This window comes from Dasypus novemcinctus, chromosome 13, assembly GCF_030445035.2.
Source record: "Dasypus novemcinctus isolate mDasNov1 chromosome 13, mDasNov1.1.hap2, whole genome shotgun sequence".
Taxonomy (NCBI): domain Eukaryota; kingdom Metazoa; phylum Chordata; class Mammalia; order Cingulata; family Dasypodidae; genus Dasypus; species Dasypus novemcinctus.
The window spans coordinates 30755597-30768420 of NC_080685.1; the positions used below are offsets into that span (position 1 = coordinate 30755597).

Below are 12824 nucleotides of genomic sequence, written 5' to 3' on the forward strand. Positions count from 1 at the left end.
CGGGGCCCGCTCCAAACATAACGCGCTGTGGAAAACATGCGGCTCGGGGGACCCCCCCGCAGCCCCCCTCGGAGCAATCCAGGCCACGTGCAGTTCCGCGAGAGCTGGCCCAGGCGCCCGACGCCCCCTTCTCTTGGGCTGGTCGCGCCTTCGGTGGTTCGGGGATCCCCTCGGTCGAGCCGCTGTAACTTTCTGAGGCGCGCCTGGCCGGCAGCCCTTCCCCCCTTCGGGGGCCGCCTCTGGTTCTGCAGGCGGCCGCCCTCCCCGAAACCCTGCAACCCCGCCTCCCGCCCGCGGGCCGCCTCCCCCGCCGCGGGAAGCCGCGCCTCCGAGGGGGCCGAGCCCGGCTCTCAGGCGCTTGGGACCCGAGGGGCGGTGGCGGGGGGCGGGCCTGCGCCGGGGAGGGGGGAAGCGCGGGGGGAGGTGCTTCCGGGCCAGAGGGCGGGCAAGATGGCGGCGCCCATGGAGCTGTACTGCTGGTCGGGGGGCTGGGGGCTGCCGTCTGTGGACCTGGACAGCCTGACCGTGCTGGTGAGGCGTGCCGCCGGTGCCCTCTGCTGTGCTCTGGAGGACTGGGAGGGGGTCCGGACTAGCCGAGCATCGAATTTTGCCCGGGCGTCTCAGCACAGAGTGCGGTGGGGGAAACTGAGATAGACAAAGAGCGTGCTTGGCTGATAAGGGCTCAGTGTCCGGTGCCTAGGCTCCCTGCAGCAATGAGAAGAGCCCTAGTCCGGGGTTCAGCAGGTGGACTCTAGTCCTTGCTCATCCATTTACTGGCTGGCTGTGTGACCTTGGGGCCATCTCTTCCCACTGGACGTTGTTTCTTTATCCGGAGGTTTTTGCTAGACTGGACAGGGATTTCCTCTGGCTTGCCATTTCTGCCTTCTCCTCAGCCTCCCTTTCCTCCCCCTCCTCAATAGCATTTATTGAACTCATTGTTTGTTGGACGGAAAAGCTATAGCCAGGCTAGTTGGAAAGAGCTTTGGAGTCAGATCAGTTCTCTTCATTCATTCACTCACTTATTCAATAAATATGTATTATTCCAATTACCAAACGTTGGCATGTAAAGACTAATAAGATTTGGTTCCTTTCTCGAGTTGTTTACTGTCTCATAGGGAAAGGCAGGCCTGTCATAAGATAAATGCAACAAAATGTTCAGGTGTTGAGATATAAGTGGGAACAGGCCGCAGGTGAGTTCTTAGAAGAGATACTGGTTCCCAAGAGCCTCTGAGTATAGGTGTTCAGCAGGCAAGTGGGAGGAGAGGAAATGGAAGGAATTTTCCTTGCTGGTAGAGCAGCACTTGTAACCGTGGACATGTTCTGTAATCTCTTTGAGCCCTGTGGTGTCCCTTTGTAAAATGAGAACCACGATGCCTACCTCTTTTTTTGTGAGCAAAGTGCTAAGGAGAGGGCATGGCAGGCACGTAGGTGTTCAATAAGTATTTTTCTCTTGATTTGGGACCATGTCCCCAGCCTTTCTACATTCTGCTTCTTTCTCTGCAGACCTATGCCAGATTTACTGGTGCCCCACTCAAGGTGCATAAGATCACCAACCCCTGGCGGAGCCCTTCAGGTACTCTTATCAGTGGGGTGAGGAAGGGAGTATACAGGGGCCAGAAGAGGAGACATGCAGGGATGTGGTGCAAATGTGTATGCATAAGCAGCTAAGGGGCTGGTGGGCATACTTCTCTCTCAATGACAGGGACTCTGCCAGCCCTTCGGACCAGTCATGGAGAGGTCATCTCGGTGCCACACAAGATCATCACCCACCTTCGAAAAGAGGTAGGTGGCTTGGTGAGGGAAGGGGTTTGCCAGAGAGGAAAATTCAGTCAATCCAGTGCAATACACATTTATTGAGCACCAGGCATAGGCCAAGCTACATACAGGCAACACAGAGCTTCAGGGAGTACACAGTCTGGTGGAGAGACCCACACAGTGTCCCTCCAATACAGTAAGCAGTAGACCAGAGATCGAGCTTAGGGTGCCATGAGGGGGCAACCAGAGGCACAGTGCCTTCTGACTGCTAGACAGGGAGGGAGGGAGGCACAGGCTGATGTCCGATGGAAGGGAAAGAATGGAAGAGAGCAGTTGGCTCAGATGAGGCCCTCGAAAGCAGGGCTGGAGAGGGACTTCTGAGGGTCACTTCCCTTTTTTCAGGGAATAGGTTTGACTGGATCTGGGGCTCAGGACAGACAAGGCTTCACGCAAGGGTGAGGAATTAGAACATTCCAGGATGAGTGGGTAGGGTAGGCTGTGCTCTACACTCTGCCATTGACTGTGTGACCTTGGACAAGTCATTTAATCTTGCAGAGCCATAAACTCCTTATTTGTAGAACTAGGGGGTTTAGCCAGGATGTTTTCCAAGGGTTCTTCCAACATTCATGGTTTGTGATTTCAAGAAAGAACATACATATACAAAAAATTAAAAAAAATAAAAAAAAAAAACAAAGAAGGAACACAGTGTCAGAAGTGGGACCCTCTTTCTCATTTCTACTTTTCCAAAGGTGAAGGAGCTGGGAAATTAATGGAGACTTGAGAGCTTACAGAGGCAGGATCCAGATAAAATCCAGAGCTCCTGGCAGAGGCGGGACCACTACCCTGATTCCTTATGGATAAATACAGCAGCACTTTCAGTTTCCAAAGAGTTTTCTCCTGAATTATTCCCTAACACAGTCAAGTCACATTGAGAGGAAGAGATTATTACCTCTTTCTGTAGGGAGAGACCGAGGCTCAGAAATGTTTAAGGAATATGCTCAAGAGGTTATCTGGGGGCAAAGCTTACTCAGGACATGGAACAGTGTGCTGAGAGTAAAGTCTGGAACCTAGGAAGGTAGGGCAGGCTGAGACCCAGGGGTGGGGGTAGAGTATGGGTGAAGTGGTGACGCCTGGGCCATGGAATGAAGAAATAGCCACGAGCTGGGCACTGAGGGGACAAGCTGGGGGGCCTGGGCATGGTCACTGGGTCCAGGGAGAGTGAGGATGGCGCGGCCTCGTTCCTGAGGCATGGGCCGAGGCCCAGCCTGCCTCTGAGCTCTGCTCTGCTAGCTTTGTGGTGTCTGGATGGGGGAAGTAACTGTTAGAAAGTTGCCGTCAGCAGGCATGCTGCCAGTTTTCCGTGGAAAAACTGGGAGCTGCTCCTAGTTTGCGGCTGGGCCTCCCCCCCCCACAGTGGGCGGGGGACCTTGATGGCCAGCAGGCTCCAAGGCCCAGGCTTTCTGCCAACAGCAACAGGCTACTGGCTGGGCCCAAGCATGGGCGCCTCGGCGGGGAAACGCTCCTTGCCCTGCCTCCCCTACACTCAGAGGCCAGTGAGGGGGATGCCAGGCAGGATGCCTCTCTCCCGGGAGACCTTCCCTTGGGGTCCCCCCAGTGTCCACCACACACAGACCTTTCCTCCACAGAAATACAATGCCGACTATGACCTGTCAGCCCGGCAAGGGGCAGACACCCTGGCCTTCATGTCTCTTGTGGAGAAGCTGCTCCCAGTGCTGGTGAGTGTGCCCAGGACTCCCAGCAGCCGCGACCAGCAGGGGAGGGGTCAGGCACCCACCCACAGGCTCAGCTCATTGTAAGGCTGTCAGAAGCCCACCCTGAGGTAGGCAGGTGCACTGGCTCAAGACCTGCCTCTTCCTTCCTGCCTCCCCAATCCAGATACATACTTTTTGGGTAGATGCCAAGAACTATGTGGAAGTGACCCGGAAGTGGTACGCCGAGGCTATGCCCTTTCCTCTCAACTTCTTCCTGCCTGGCCGCATGCAGCGGCAGCACGTGGAGCGGTTGCAGTTGCTGTGTGGGGAGCACAGGCATGAGAACGAGGAAGAACTGGAGAAGGAGGTACCTCTGGGGTTGGGGGCCTGTTGTATGAGATGAGCCCCAAGGGTGATGGCCGGGGATGGGAGTGCCTAGGCGGGGAGGGGGCACTGTGCCTGCAGCCCCACGCCCTCCTCGTGTCCTCTTTACAGCTGTATCAGGAGGCTCGGGAGTGCCTGACCCTTCTCTCTCAGCGCCTGGGTACTCAGAAATTCTTTTTTGGAGACGCGTGAGTCTGGAACTCCAGGGCTAAAATGGGTGGCTTGGAAAGAGATACAGGTTCAGATGCAGCCGCAGGATTCTGGGATGGCTTTTGCAGGGCTCTGGACAAGAAGTCCTCAGGACGGACACTGGGTTTGGTGACAGTGGGACTGTGTGTGGGGCTGGAGCCTCCTCAGTGGTCCAGGAGGGTGGGAGGGCAGCCAGGCGCAGGAGGGGCCTGCAGGGCTCTGGGGCACTCAATGTGCCTTTTATGCGGCCCTGGGATAGAGCCCCATTCAGGGGCAGGCTGGCGCCACCTGGGGAGCCCTCTCAACCTCAGGTCCAGAACTGCGTGTCCTCTCCTACCCTGCTGGCCCCTGCTGCCCAGAGCCCACTGCCCAGGGCCTAGACTCTGCCTCCACCTCCGTCTTTACCCCTTCTGCTCAGTCATCCTCCCCCATCACTCCCTTCTCTTTCTACTCCAGCCCCGCCTCCCTGGACGCCTTTGTCTTTAGCTACTTGGCCTTGCTGCTACAGGCCAAGCTGCCGAGCGGGAAGCTGCAGGCCCACCTGCGGGGGCTGCACAACCTCTGTGCCTATTGCAGCCACATTCTCAGCCTCTACTTCCCCTGGGATGGAGGTAAAGGGAAGATGGTTGGGTGGGGGCCAGCCCTGGGGAGAGTGGGCAGGGATCTGGGAACTAGCCCCCCTGCCCACCTTCCTTGCCCCTCAGCTGAGGTGCTACCCCCACGCCAGACGCCAGTGGGCCCGGAGACTGAAGAGGAGCCGTACCGGCGCAGGAACCAGGTCCTTTCCGTGCTGGCAGGGCTGACAGCCATGGTGGGCTATGCCTTGCTCAGCGGCATCGTCTCCATTCAGCGGGCAACGCCTGCCCGGGCCCCAAACACCCCGGCCCTGGGCATGGCTGAGGAGGATGAAGAGGAATGAGTTGTCCCCGTGCTCCTAGGACTGATTTTTCTACTGTCGTGCATTCCAGAGGCCCCTCTGCCTCCTTGTTGTCCACACAGCTGGAAGTGGGGTGCCACCCCCAGAATAAACTTGCTCACATTGACTGAGAGACATTCTCTCCTTTAAAGGGGCGATATATTTCCCAGTTGATACTCTGGGGGCCACCTGGACACCTGAACCTAGGTGCTGGTGCTCGGCTTTAGCCGCCGCTGCCCTGATGCCGACAGTGCCTCCACGTGACCCTGTTCTCCATCTCCAGGAAAGACAAGCAGTCCGAGTTTTGGGACTTTCCTAGTCTCTTCCTTTCCTTAACCTCCTCCCACCCCCACCCCCTCGCCCATCCTGTGTTTGTGCAGACGGTGAGCTCACCCTGGGCCTGCGCCCAGTTTCCACAGGCAGCCAGCACATAGCACACGCTCACACAAGCATGGGGGACGGGGGGCCACCGGGGTTTCCCTAGCCTTTCTCTAGGGGCCTCCAGCCCCTGGCACCAACTAGAGGAGAGAGTGAGTCACCACACCACTGCTCCCGGGCTTACATCACTGTGACTTCACCCTGGCCCTGCTGTGCCCTCTAAGCCACAGGCGGCACGTGAGCTGACTCCATCCTTTTAATGCCCATGCCGATCCAGGTGCCGTCTTGGGTATCTGCTCCATCACGGGCGACGCCACAGGTAGGTGTGAATGGAGTAGCCAGGTGCAACAGTCTCCAGGAAGCCCACGGCAGGATCCTTGATGGTGAGGGGCACATCCTTAGAGGAGCTGGGGAAGGCGGGGAAGAAGCTGAGAGGGTGATCTGGCCAAGGCCCACCACCCTAGCTTCGGCCCTGGGCTACTCCGGCAACTTCACCCCACGTTTCCAGGCCTTGCTGCAGCCCTCACCGGTTTAGCACGACCAGGACTGCCGAGCCGTCGGGATGCAGCAGCGCCACTGTGTCCAAGTCATTGTTCTTGCTGGCAACCAGCCCCACTCTCTGGGAACCCTCAGGAATGAACTTGCTAGACATGAGAACAGGCATCATCAGGGACCCAGGCCAAGCCCTCCGGCCCTCGGGACAGCTTCCATCAGACCCTCACCTAAGAAGTCGACCCTTCCACCCCTGCCCCATGGCCTTGGCCAGAACTCTTGCCCTGACTCTAGGGCTTGAGCTGTGCTGCTGGGCACTGGCCCTGCCCTCGCACGGCCCAGCCCCAGCCTGGTGCCATCTAGTCGCTTCCTGCCTAGATGGTGCAAGAGGGCATGGGTGTGCCTCTCCAAGGTTTCCACCCTCAACACCTTCCTGTTCCCTCATGGCATGGGGTGACATAAGCCCGAAGCAGATGATAGGCCTGCTGTGGAATGGGGGTACTCGCCCTCCATGCACCTGAAATGGCCAAGGTGGTAGAACATGGGCTGTTTGTAAAACGTGTCCTTGGCGATGTCCACAATGATGGGGCTGTCAACAAAGTTGCGCACCCAGTTGGGTCCCCCTTCAGGGTTCAGCGCAAGGTTCCAGTCGGTCCAGCCAGCGATGTGGTAGAGGAGGTTCTAGGGTGGGGGCAGAGGGAATGTAGTGAAGGGTCACGTGGGGGGAAACGGACTTGGCCCAGGGGTTAGGGCATCCGTCTACCACATGGGAGGTCCGCGGTTCAAACCCCGGGCCTCCTTGATGCGTGTGGAGCTGGCCCATGTGCAGTGCTGATGCGCTCAAGGAGTGCTGTCCCACGCAGGGGTGTCCCCCACGTAGGGGAGCCCCACGCGCAAGGAGTGCACCCCATAAGGAGAGCCGCCCAGCGCGAAAGTGCAGCCTGCCCAGGAATGGTGCTGCCCACACTTCCCGTGCCACTGACGACAACAGAAGCGGACAAAGAAACAAGATGCAGCAAATAGACACAGAGAACAGACAACCGGGCAGGAATTAAATAAAATAAATAAATCTTTAAAAAAAAAAAAAGGTCACGTGGGGAAGATGGGGGCTAAGGGTGTCTCAGCCCTGTGCAGGAGCTGCCTCCTTATCCAAGCAGAGGGAGGTGGGAGTGGGAGCGTCTCAAGAAGCTAAGAAATTTGAGGCAGGTGCACACGCCTGAGACCCACGCATTTGGAAGAAGGGGATGGGTGTGAGGCTGAAGGGAAGGCAAGCAAGAGAATTGTGGTATCCCAAAACTTGCCCCAAAGAGCTAGCCAGTTGCAGAAAAGGTGGGGCCTTTTGTCAGTGCTCAGAAATTCTTTGGAGACCCCTGGGAAGGGATCTGAGGTGGTCTGTGGTACAGAAAAGAAGACGCTGGCTCACCGTGATGATGCTGTGGCTGTACTGCATCCCTCGGTCCCAGGAGCCGAGCCGCACACTCTGTTCCCAGAATTTGGAACCCACGCAAGCTTCTGAGGCAAAGAGCATGGTGTCCGGGAACAAGCGGTGCGTCTCTCCCAGAGTGGCTTTTGCCGGAGCCAGAAAGTCCAGGTACCAGTGTACAGCGATGCCATGAACATACTTAGCTGCCTCTGGGTCTGCCAGCACCTGTGCAGGGAAGGAAGGACTGCTGGGCAAGGGGAGCCACAGAACCAGGACCCTGCATAGGGGATCCTAGAAGAGGAACTGGGGGGCCTGAGAAATGGACGGTGGAGTGAATGCGAGTAGAGGAGTTAAAGAGACAACTATGGAGGTGTTCCTGGATACCAGGGTTGGGAGCGAGGAAGTCACTCAAAGTCTGGGAAGTCAGTCATTTGGATCCTGGATTTGGGGGTCATGAGGACACGCATGGAAGTCCTGGGACCTTACCACCTGGGCCCAGTGGGGTAGCAGCAGGCGCTGGTCGTCCAGCATGAGCAGAAGGACGTTGCGATGAGTGCTGTTGGCGAGGGCGGGACCCAGGTCACGCGCGATGAAGTCTCGCTGGTGTTCAGGGGTGAAGCCCAGGCACTGGAAGGGGTACCCAGCGAACAGCCCTGCAGAAGGCTCGTTCTCTGCGGTTATTGCCCAGAACTGTAACTTGTGCTGGGCATAGGCATCCAGGAACCTGGCCAGAGGAAACGACATGAGCAAGTGGACATGGCCAGGAAAGGGGCCCAGGACCCTGAGGAGTGGGAGGCCCGTTGGGGTGTGTGAAACTGAGGGGTCCAAGGCTGAAAGGTTCAAGAAGGTAGAAAGGCGAGCTGAGGAGAGTCAGGAGTGGAGTACAAATCAGGTTGAGAATTGGGACATAGCCCAGGAGAGGGACCAGGCCCCTCTTGGGCCTGGTAATGGTCTTGCTTCCTTACTTAAGAAAGTAGTTGGCCCAGGTCTGATGGTAGATATCTCCCGGCTGACCCTTGAGTGTCCCCCTTCCATTCACTGCTCCATTGGTCTTGAGCCAAGTTGGCGATGTCCACGGACTGGCAAACAGTGAGATGTGACGTTGGGTCAAGTCCAGGGCTCGATGAATCAGGGGTATCTAGGTACCAAGATAGGAGAGAATGTAACACAGACTGGCCCAACCAGTGCGTCAGGCTCAGCAGTCAGCCCTTGCCCTCCTAACCCAGGGCAAAACAGAGCAAAGGAGGCTGGCATTAAGGAGGGTAACTGCTGTGCCCTCCAGTGTTTTGGCAGAACCTCAGGTACAAGGTCTTTGGGCCAAGTGACTGCAAATTCATATTGTTGGAGCATTTGTTGTATCCCGGAGGTTTGTAACTCTCTAAGTTTGCTGTGGCTGAAGCAAGAAAGAAGGCATATGCAGATTTCATCAGAAGCTGTAATTCCATGAAAGATTTTGAGATGAGGAAGGCTGGTATCTTTCCAGGTGCAAAGTTATTTTGGAACATAAAGAATTTCTTTCAATTGAGTACCCTGGATTTTCGTCACTGACAGTGCTCCTGGATTATGTAACTTGAACATGTGGGCTATGGAATAATTTCTCTTGATAAATAAATAATCAACAAACACTATGGGGGAAAAAACCCAGCAAGGGGCAAGTTCTGTGTGTAGGCTGCCCTATCCTGAGGCTCGCAGCCCCCAGGTGTCAGTGCTACCAGGACTGAAGGCAGCCAGAGTGCCCACCTTGAGCTTAGTGTCTTCCTCTGGGAGGCTGAAGTTATGCAACTGGAAGTCATCAGGGGTATCAGCATAGGTGTACACGCGGATGGAGAAGTCACAGCTGGCCATGGGTACCCGGATGATGTTGTACTCAATTCCTGCAGAAAAGGATGACCAAGATATGGGAGTCTGAGTCCAGAAGAGAATATGGGTACCTGGTCGGCCATTAGCTGGTCCTAAATAATTCCTGAGACAGGGCCAAAGGGGACTTGGGCTCCTGGGGTGGGGCCCGTGGAGCCAGCCACCTGAGTGAAGCACAGGCCCTCCTGAGCCTGAGCGTCCCCAAGCACTTAGCACAAGACGGGTAGGTAGAGTTGGGCAATGAAGAGAAGACCAAAATGTCAGGAATGGGTGGAGGTCAGGGTCAAGGAAAGGTCAAAGAAGTGTCCATTGAACAATGTCATCCTGGTCCCCTCCTCCTCACCTTCTTCAGAGAAGTAGGATTTGAGGAGCAAATTCTGGGCAGGCGGCGACAGGGCAAGGATGTTGAGAGCAGCAGCATCTGTCATGGCCCCTCCAAATCCCTTCACTTTCTGGAACTTCTGCTCTGGGTGCAGGGTCAGCAGCAGCCCTGAGGACATCCACAGGGAATAGAGGGTGTAAGTGCCTCCAAGGCGATCACTGGCATGGCTTAGCTCCAGGAGGGCCCTGGGCTGGCTTGGGTACAGAGGGGAACAGAGGCACAGAGCTCACCTGTGCCTGTGCGGTTGGCCTGGAATGTCCCCACGCTCAGTTCCATCCGTCGCCCGCTGCGTGTGCTCTCATAGCGGCTGAAGGTGCCGGGGGCAGGGAGAGTCAAGGGGTCGAGAGAGTCACAGTACGTGGCATTGCAGACACAGACCACTGAGCTGTAGCCAAAGCTTTTAGGGACACATGGGCGAGCACCTGGGAAGAGGAGCACAAGCAGAGGCAAGGGCTGAAGGGTTAGGACTAGGAGAACTGACATAGTGACTGGAAAGAGAGTCTGAGTACAGGTTTCAAAAATCTTGTTGCCATCCCCCCATCCCAAGGTTGGTCTCCTTCAGGCAAAGCGTTTATTGAACACCTATTAAAGTCCCTCTGGTATGCTAGAAAGCTACCAAAGGACTATAAGGCAGAAGGGAGTCTTGGTGCTACTTCCCTCCTCCCTAACTTACTTACCTGATGCCCACGACACTTCATGAAGAAGCAGCAAACCCGTGAGGCTGGCAGCCAGGAGGCCTATCCTGCCCAGGTGCCTGGGATGTTCCTGAGAAGAGAAGGAGGAATGGCTAGACGGCAAGCTCCTCTCTACTCTTCAACTACTTTTCAGGTCAGGGCTTGGCTGCCTGCAGGTGCCCACAGCCTAGTCTCCCACGTTTATTAGGGTTGCCACAAAGCCCATAGACACCTAGGTGTCGCCCTCCCTCCAACCCCTGACTCCTCTCAGCCACTGACATGACAGCTCCCTGCCCACCAGCCAGGACCCTCCTCCACAGCTCTTCCCAACCATTTCTCCCTCCTTCCGTCTGTCCCTGGCTCAATGGGGCCAAGAAGGCCTGAGTTTGAAAAGGGGCTATATATTCACTGAGTTCCAGAGCTTGGATGGCTAGGATTCCAGAAGCAAGCAGTGGGAGGAGACCGACTGGGACCCCTGGCCACTCACCTCTTTGGAAGGACTTGAAAGCTCCATCACCGCAGGATCACTGATAGCGAGAAGACTGCAGGTGTTCCAGGGCTTTGGAGGGATAGAGAAGCCACTCAAAGGAAGCAGGGATGCCCGTGCCCACAGCAGCTATAAGCACTGGGGTTAGCCCCAGGGCTTTGGAGGGATAGAGAAGCCACTCAAAGGAAGCAGGGATGCCCGTGCCCACAGCAGCTATAAGCACTGGGGTTAGCCCCGCGGCTTAATTCCGGCAACCCGTCCAGCAGTGGGTGGGTCACGTGATGATGATGGGACAGTCACCTGATAGCAGAAGTGAGGCAATTGCAGCCATATTTGTAAAGGGCGACGGGCTTCCTCCGGATTGATGGCGATTATACTTCCTACGAACCTGGGAAGGTTACAACTTCAGAAGAGCCTAGAACGAAGAACCGGGTGTAGGATTGAGTAGAGGCCCTCCAGTCCCAGAGAATGGGGATTGCAGTAGGAATGTTGCCTCCTTGAGAAAAAAATTTTAAAGGGTGATACTAATTAAAGAGGTTCACCGTGCAAAATATTGAGGCCACAGAGATAATTAAGAGGCAGTGTTTGTGTTTATAGAGAGGCCCATAGCCTGGGGAGTCAGACACGTAGAGAATTACCAGTAAAGAGAAAAACAGACCGGATGTGCGTGGAGAGTGCAGTGAGACAAGGAGGGACCCTGCATGGGTGGTGAGTTATCCAGGAAGGCTTCACGGAGGAGGTGTCCCCAGTGAAGGTCTGTGGGGGATTATTAAGCATCAGGTATAGAGAGGACAGGACCTGCACAGCAGATTGGCGAGACTGAAGGGAGGGAGGGAGGCGGCAACCCTCCCCCTCCCGCCGCCTCACCTGCTCGTCATCAGGTGCAGACGGTAACAGGGGCTCTTCCTTTCTCACAGGACGGGCGCTGTGTGGAGTAGTTCCGCAACTGGAGAGTGTCGTACAAAGTCTATCCTCAGCGGATGTGACAAGCGGCTTGTCGATAACGTTGGCTCATGGACCACATCAGATATGATTTAGTGGGAGTGACGCGGGCAGTTAGGACCCGATTAACCCCCGCCCTCTGAGCCTGTTTCCCCACCTGCAAGAGGGAGGCGACGCCCAGCCAGCGCCGAGTGACCGGCATCTCCCCGGCAGCTGGCACAAGCGCTGCAAGCCTCGGGGCGAGAGAAAGGCTGCCACCAAAGGCGGGAGTGCGGCCGGCCCCGCAGACCCACCTGCGGAGACGGCCGGAAGTGCAGGCCCTCAGGCTGGATGTGGGACCTAACCCTGGGGCTCTGAGTGCTGTACTCGCCAGACAGGGACCAGCGATGTTGGCCAGAGCATCCCATAATGAGCTGGTCTGCCCCAAGACCCTGGTGCAGAACTGTACCATGCTTTTTTTTTAAGATTTATTTTATTTCGTTCTCTCCCTTCCCCCCCCCCCCATTGTTTGCTCTCTGTGTCCATTTGCTGTGTTCCTCCGCATCCGCTTGTATTATCAGCAGCACTGGGAAATTGTGTCTCTTTTTTGTTGCGTCATCTTGCTGCATCAGCTCTCGTGTGCGACACCACTCCTAGGTGGGCTGCGATTTTTCCACGTGGGGCGGCTCTCCTTGTGGGTCACACTCCTTGCGCGTGGGGGACCCCTACACAGGGGCGCCCCTGTGTGGCACGGCACTCACTGCGTGCAGCAGCACTGCATGTGGGCCAGCTCCACACAGGTCAAGGAGGCCCTGGGGATCAAACCGTGGACCCTCCCTATGGGAGGCGGGCGCCCTATCAGTTTGTCCGCTTCCCTGTACTGCGCTCCTTGACAGCACAGTGAGCCGGCAGGGTGCAAGCCCCATTAGGCTCTGCCCCTGAGTCCAAGAAAGAGGCCAAGCTGACTCCTGAGGAGGAAGAGATTTTGAACAAAAAGTGCTCAAAGACAATTCAGAAAAAATATGGTGAAAGGAAAAAGAGTGCCAAGATCAGCATCTTCTGGAGGAGCAGTTCCTGCGGGGCAAGCTGCCTGCACGCTGGCTCCGAGGCCAGGCCTGTGTGTCTGAGCAGATGGCAAGGAGCCGGAGCTCTACCTGAGGAAAATCAAGGCCCGGGAAGGCAGATCATTCTCCCTCCCGTCCTAACTCATGTAATAAAGGTGCTTATTGTTGTATGGGAAAAAAAGTGGAGGTG

The 12824-nt window shown here is 56.3% G+C and overlaps 2 protein-coding genes across 5 annotated transcripts; one reads left to right on the forward strand and one right to left on the reverse strand.

The window, feature by feature from the left end:
• Positions 1 to 36: 36 nt before the first annotated feature.
• On the forward strand, positions 37 to 5083 carry MTX1 (metaxin 1). 2 transcript variants are annotated; one of them, XM_004482833.5, is made up of 8 exons: positions 37 to 531; positions 1504 to 1573; positions 1703 to 1782; positions 3402 to 3491; positions 3652 to 3834; positions 3963 to 4039; positions 4497 to 4651; positions 4745 to 5083. In XM_004482833.5, exons 1-8 carry the CDS (start codon positions 37 to 39, stop codon positions 4957 to 4959), a joined length of 1365 nt encoding a protein of 454 aa, XP_004482890.3. In that variant the 3' UTR covers positions 4960 to 5083. The 2 variants fall into 2 exon arrangements, with proteins under 2 accessions (XP_004482890.3, XP_058165792.2); XM_058309809.2 differs by having other exon boundaries at positions 3963 to 4011.
• GBA1 (glucosylceramidase beta 1) lies at positions 1834 to 11894 on the reverse strand. 3 transcript variants are annotated; one of them, XM_058309808.2, is made up of 13 exons: positions 11517 to 11894; positions 10950 to 11064; positions 10650 to 10721; positions 10166 to 10253; positions 9719 to 9910; positions 9450 to 9596; positions 8990 to 9123; positions 8215 to 8387; positions 7736 to 7973; positions 7250 to 7474; positions 6344 to 6507; positions 5862 to 5978; positions 1834 to 5741 (listed from the first exon to the last, which is right to left on the reverse strand). In XM_058309808.2, exons 3-13 carry the CDS (start codon positions 10674 to 10676, stop codon positions 5636 to 5638), a joined length of 1611 nt encoding a protein of 536 aa, XP_058165791.1. In that variant the 5' UTR covers positions 10677 to 10721; positions 10950 to 11064; positions 11517 to 11894; the 3' UTR covers positions 1834 to 5635. The 3 variants fall into 3 exon arrangements, with proteins under 3 accessions (XP_058165791.1, XP_071063571.1, XP_071063572.1); XM_071207470.1 differs by lacking the exon at positions 11517 to 11894 and having other exon boundaries at positions 10950 to 11297; XM_071207471.1 differs by lacking the exons at positions 5862 to 5978; positions 10950 to 11064; positions 11517 to 11894 and having other exon boundaries at positions 10650 to 10808.
• Positions 11895 to 12824: the final 930 nt, after the last annotated feature.